The sequence below is a fragment of the Hipposideros armiger genome, unplaced genomic scaffold, assembly GCF_001890085.2.
Source record: "Hipposideros armiger isolate ML-2016 unplaced genomic scaffold, ASM189008v1 scaffold_1214, whole genome shotgun sequence".
Classification (NCBI taxonomy): Eukaryota; Metazoa; Chordata; class Mammalia; order Chiroptera; family Hipposideridae; genus Hipposideros; species Hipposideros armiger.
The window spans coordinates 69,506-75,949 of record NW_017732564.1 but is presented as its reverse complement, the minus strand read 5'-3'; the positions used below and the strand labels follow the sequence as shown (position 1 = coordinate 75,949).

General features: G+C 36.1%; 1 protein-coding gene across 1 annotated transcript in view; it reads right to left on the bottom strand.

Annotated features, from left to right (window-relative positions):
* The window catches only part of SPEF2 (sperm flagellar and cilia associated 2), a 164,861-nt gene that overhangs the window by 144,229 nt on the left and 14,188 nt on the right, over positions 1-6,444 (bottom strand). Inside the window, exons 4-5 of the mRNA XM_019632971.1 lie at positions 4,356-4,496; positions 2,611-2,675 (exon numbers count right to left, since the gene is read on the bottom strand). Coding sequence (XP_019488516.1) covers positions 2,611-2,675; positions 4,356-4,496 — 206 coding nt within the window. The remainder of the gene's footprint in view (positions 1-2,610; positions 2,676-4,355; positions 4,497-6,444) is intronic.

Below are 6,444 nucleotides of genomic sequence, written 5' to 3'. Positions count from 1 at the left end.
TTGAGTTTTTTTAAATTTTCAAGTTTCTCAGAATGCATGCGGACAAGATCTTCTTTCATGTGTTTATATTTTTCTTGAAACCTGTGTGTAACCCGCATCAGATTGAAATCATATTGACGTGGTATCAGGTTTCTAAGTCTCTAAATGAAGAAAGCATTTCAAAAGATCCTGTTACTAGAGAATAAAGAACATACTATCATTATAAGCAAACATACAATTTATCCTTAAAATAAAATTTCTACAAATTACTATTGTTTTGGTTAAAATAATTTCAAGCCCCATATTAATCACTCATATTCTTAATTGACATGAGGAGAATTTAAAAAAAAATGATTTGGAAAAAAAAAAAAGATTTGAACTCCTTACAAAATAGTCTCATATATACTTTTACAGTAATTTTTTCTTTTTGGTCCTGAGTTTAATTTTCAATGAGTGGCATTTGAATTCTTGGAAATACATGTTAATAAAAATAATTTTAGAAAACCAATTTCAACACATAAGAGAATATATGAGAAGCCAGGTTTTTTCCATTACTTGAGCCAATTCCTAGTAAAAAGTGAGGAAACATTAAAATTTCCAGGCCACTGGAAATGAGAGTGCAACAGTGCAAGAAAGTGAACTCTCCAAGATGACTACAGAGGGGGACACAGCACATGGACAATGCACTTAACTAAAACTTTTGTATCCAATAGTGATCTCCGTAAAGGCAGAAGGCCTACTAAAACCAAAAAGAGATGGTCCCATTGCTCAAACCATTGTTGGTCCTTTTCCTCCATCACTGCCTCAGTAGATACTGGTACTTCCTCAGAACAACATTTAAGGACCTTTGAGCTCAATTTAAGCCCTTACACACCTTCCTGCTCTTCTCTGTTAAAAATGGCCTGGCATTCATTTTCACAGAGGCAATGAAAATGTAAGGTCCTTGAACCTCCTACCTCTCCATCTCAGCACATATATATGANCCCCCCCCCCCCCAGTACTTAAGATTGGAGATACCTACTTTTTGCCTAGCCTCCTTCCCAATGGCCAGACCGCCAGCATCTTGTACTGTGAATGTGACGCTGAGGGTAAAAACCACACAACAGAACAGTGGAACAAAAGAAAAGGAGGAGCCTCATTTCTTAATGACCTTGGAGCTGCAACACAAGCACATCTTGTACTGCTTACACTCTGATTTCTGACACAAGCAAGAAGTGAATATCCATCCAATCTAACCCACCCTTGTTTTGTGGTTTCTAAAGCTAACTGATAGAGAGTTAACTTTGTTAACTGAGTTAACAAAGGCAATAGGAAACAGGGTGACTGTCTGCAGCTGTACTGTACAGGGATGACCTTGAAAACATTTAATAACTGACATGGCAAGGGCACCAATCAATCAAAATGCATGCTGGTGCCAGGACTGGAAGATGCCGCTGTGCTTGGTGTTACCTCTGGTTGCTAATTGTGTGGAGTCCCAGGAAAAGGGCCGGCCGTGGAGCTATAGAGAATACCATTCACCAACAAGTAACAAAATAATTCAATATGTTTAGATGGTAATTCTGGTAGATGCCTTCTGTGTATCACTCTAGAGCATGTAGCTGGTGAAGTGAGTGAAAGAGTTAGAAAAAATCCAGTGGTTTTATGGATCAAGGTCAGGGTGGATGTGATGGGGTCCTGGTGGTGGCTACCTGGGTAAGTAGACTTGGATTGTGTTTTCTTTAGGAGTCAGGGGCAGCACTGAAAAATGGAGTGAGGATCAAAACAGGGCACCAGGAGTTTCCGCAGAGGGTGGGAGGAAAGGTACTGTAAATAGTCTTCATTTTGCTTTGTTTTTCTCCCTCACATGACTTTCTCACCATTTCTTTTTCTAGCTTTTTCCTTATTCTTACTCATTTGACTCTATTCCCTCAGAAATCTTAATATGGAGCCAAAGTATATAATTTGTGTCTGTTTTTATTCTTTGACAAAGATTTCATATTCTATGAATTGTAAATGAGTAGTTTGGTAGTTTCCTTGTAAAAATGTAAAAAAAAAAATTCAAGTTGCTCCTACATATGTTGTTCCTAATGATTACTTTCTGTGAGCCAATGACCTCTAATAGGAAACAAAAAGGGAGGAAATCTTTATCTTTGGGCAAATGAAGTCCATTAACCAGGCACTTTTTGCAATGAACTCACCAAACTGACTTAGTGACATTCGGTCAACAAACTCATTCAACAACTCTTATTGAATCTCTGTGCTAAATGCTGAGGATGCAACAGATGCAACATGAGAAAAACCAATGAAAGTCTAATAAAGGCTTTACTGTGACAAATTTAGACTGGAAACAATTTTAGTGAAATGTTTTAAAAATGTGTGTGAACTTAGAAGAGTAAGCACACCATAGAAAAATAATTTCATTTCACATTTCTTAATAGCCACTTTCTCTCTTGATCTTTACAAAAGTTGCTAATGAACAATTAATATGAATTTTTAGGTCATTTGTCTTCCTTCACATACTCTCTTAATGAAGAGTCTATAAAGAAAAAAGATTTTTAGAAAGCTATTCCAGGTAACCTATTTCTAAATATTCAAAAGTTACAGGTAGAAAAGAATGCAGTTTTATAATTATTAAAATAGTTCACATCCTACCTTTCTTTTGCCTGGAGATCCTTTTTTATTAATGCTTCAAACTTCTTGATCTCATTGGCCACATCCTTCAAAGAAAACTCATTATCAGTTTTCTGCCTCTAAAAACCACTGAAAATCTTCACTTGCTATATTCATTCAAGTTTGTAAGGTGACATGTTAATACTAAGTCAAGCCAATTAGGAGGTGAGATATAAAAAGCTGTACTCTAGAGTATTTTTATAATTCTGATTTGTTACTTCTATTCTAGGCTAAATATACCTTAAAAATGTGAAAATTGTCTAATCTGCATAATTCAGTTCCCAAGTTTAGCTCTGACAGTATATCAAAGGGCATTTAATAAGAATGAAGATTATCAGAGTCAGGACATAATTTTTTTTAATGTTTAAAAAATTTTTATTGAACTATATATAGTTGGCATTTTTTTTGCTGAGCCATCCTGCCACCTGTTGGCAACTCAGCGGCAGCTCAGCTTGGGCTGGGACTCAAACTGCTGTTGCTCAGAGCTCGCACTCTTGAGTGAGCTCTTAACCAACTGAGCCACTCGGCCAACCCCTACAGTTGGCATTTTTAATTGCAATTGTTTTAAATGAGAATAAGCATTTTTTGGATATAAATATTCCTTTAAAAATCATTTATTTAAACATTTTTCATGCTACCTTATTACATTACTAATTTGCTCTCTGAAACTTAATTTTAGCTCTTCCTTTGTCGACTGCAAATTCTTATTAATAAAATTTCTTCAACTCTAAGAAATATAAGAATTATATGCAGTACTAAAATAGGGCCAGAAAAAAGCCTCTGTGGGTAGTATTTTTTAGAGTCCAAGTACAGAATTTTTGTTACTATTAAAAAAAAAGTGTGGATTAATATAAAATGCAATGGATTTAGAAATCAGAAATACCTGTCAATCTCTGCTTTCCCAGCATTGTGAACTTGTGTAAAAAACATGTCAGCTTTCTAATTTCAGTTTCTTTTGCTACAAAATGGGCAAAATAATATCCTACCTAAAGATAATGTGAAGTGCCCAATCAACAGCCTGACATAGCAGATGTTCAATAAATGGTAGCTATTAATCTTTTTCTTAGGTCATGGGCAAGCACATATATCATTAACATCATTGTAGCAGTAGGTAATGTAGATTGCAGGCATTAGTGTCAAAATGCAGTACTGCTCCCCTATGAAACAGAATCAGATTGTATCCTTCGGAATGACTGACAGTTGGGAGGGTCTAATAAAATATCACTTGGATAGTATCTTAAATTTAAATATAGTGACAACAAGCAAATCACTTCACATTTCTAGAATTCATTAAAAAATGGTGCAGCATGGTGAGTAGAATTTGAGTAAAGACATTGTAGGAATGGCACATATATGGTATGTGCACCCAATGGGCCCCTGTTGTAACCATGGGAGTCATGACCCATTATGACGGCACTCATTCTGGCCTAATTTATTAGTGACCACAGAGTCCTCAACACAGGAGTCCAGGCAGGTGCTGTCATTTAATAGGAGTTTGTCATCCCTGGTTTAAAGCTACATTCTTTGTTCTTGAACAAATAACAGTATAAAATGGATTGAACATGCATACAGTGGAGGAGTTTTTAATAAGAAGGGACAATGTCAGAGGTAATGTGAAAAAAAAGTAAGAAATTTGGGGAAGTCTCTCTAATGTTTTAGGAAAAAATTATTCTTTTATTAAGATAAAAACAACACAATATTAAAGGATTTAATATTAAATCGCTTACCTCTGCCTCTTTTTTCTTTTTCATCATTTTTTGGACCTCAAGTGCTTTCAGAGTACGGTTTGATGCAGGTTTAGGAATCTGTATGATAGCTGCTTGGATTTTGGCCATTATTTCATTTTGTCGTCTTCTGCTCAAGCGTTGCTGAATATCCCATATACATTAGTTTAGTGATTCAGTTTGTCAGAATAATAGGCAAAGTTATATATCACGGGTACACATACAATTTTTCCATTGAAATTCTCAGCAAATAACCAATGGACTAAGTGCAACAACTGTATAATGCTATGAAGCAGGTGTCAATATGACTTATTTTGAAAAGTATGATATGAAAACACAATTTTGGAGTCCCCAAACTTTGCCAATCAAATGTTTATTTTCATCCTGGGTGTAGATACTGAAAGGCTAATAAAGGTGTCCCAAATACAATCATTCTTTCCCAGTTCCACCTTCTTGACCTGCCCAATAATGGGAAGAGAAAATTCTGCCTTTGAAGATGGTCTGAAGAGAAAATTCAATCTAAGAGATAGTTTTTAAGAGGGCTCCTGGGGGCACAACAGAAATGCCAAGCTTCCAAAAACTCAGTCATAATTAATCAATGAGTTCGGAGGCTACATAAAGTACTAACACTAACTTATGTGATAACATTATTGAATCATCTCTTCTCTATCGAGGCTGTAATTATTTTAAGAAGACTATAAGCAGAAGGGCACAATTGAAAAAAAAAATACAAGGAAAATCAGATAAAATATTTTAAAAATAAAAGATTTAAGAGGTAACATGTGAAACTAATCATGACTTTACTACTACTATATAGAACTAATAAGATCATTAGTACCTATATCCCAAGATAAGAAACATCAATTCACCATTAAAAAGTCGGGAATTATAAATAATTTAAATTTTTTCTTCAGTTCATTTTCTAAAATGTGAATTTTTATTTCACCACAATATGTTTATCTTTTTTCCTTAAGAAAATCAGGAAGACATATGCTCTCCTTTTTGTCCTATTTGCTTCTTATCATGTTTACCATAATAATTTATTTCAGAATATTTAATGATATTGTGAAAAAATATTTAAATATCTAATATTTTAAAAATACTTAATATTTGTTTTTCCCAACTTTCTTTGGAGGCGTTCTGCATAAGACTTGGCACATCAAAGCTGGGCAGGCTGGTTCCATATAGAGTCCCAGCACCCGGTCTCAACTTAAACACAATTTTAAGAGTGCCTGGTCTTACCATGCAGTGCCCAGGGAAGCCCAATCCTTGATCCACTCTCTGGCAAATAATGAGATTGTAACATCTTCCAGACTTTGTGTCTCATCTTCCCCCTTCTCCTCACATTTAGAATGTTAATTTCTTATCATTCTAAATATATGCATTTCAAGTGATTTACAGTGCAATGACAAGAACCGCAATTCTTTTGCCTGTAGTTTACACATTCCATACACATAGCCACCTCAGATTCTCTTAAAAGTTTTGAATGATTCCACACACCATTGTCCTCTCGTGTCCTTACAGGCACAGGAGACCATGAAAGACTTCCAGAGAAATATGAGAAGCAGCAGGGAGGTAGTCAAAGCCAGAAGGGCCAGGAAGACGCTAAGAGATGTTGAAGGGCGTTGGAAATGGAAGCAAGCAGTGCATCAACCCATATCACCCAGGAAGACACATGTGGGGCGAGATAGAAAGACCAAGAGGTTGCAAAGTAGGGAAAAGACAGGGGGAAGTGTCCTCTGTCTCCCGCAGTGGTGACAGTGGTCATAGCCTTCTCTGGAATAGCCAGTGACAATCCCCATCACTAAAACCCCTGAAGCATTAATTTCTACCGGACAACTTAAGAAGAGATCAAGTTGTCCTGCCATTCCAGAGAATGGCAGTGCTTGTTCTTAGCCACACATGGAGGTGACAGTCAGCAAGAGTGGGGAAGGAGACAGGGGAAGTGAGAGAGAGCGAGGGGAGAGCAGGGCCCAGCATCACACATTATCAGGAACGTGCAACTTGTGCTACATTAGTGCTTATGCAGTGTATACTCTAGGCATAAATTGCAAACAGTATATATATATATATATATATATATATATATATA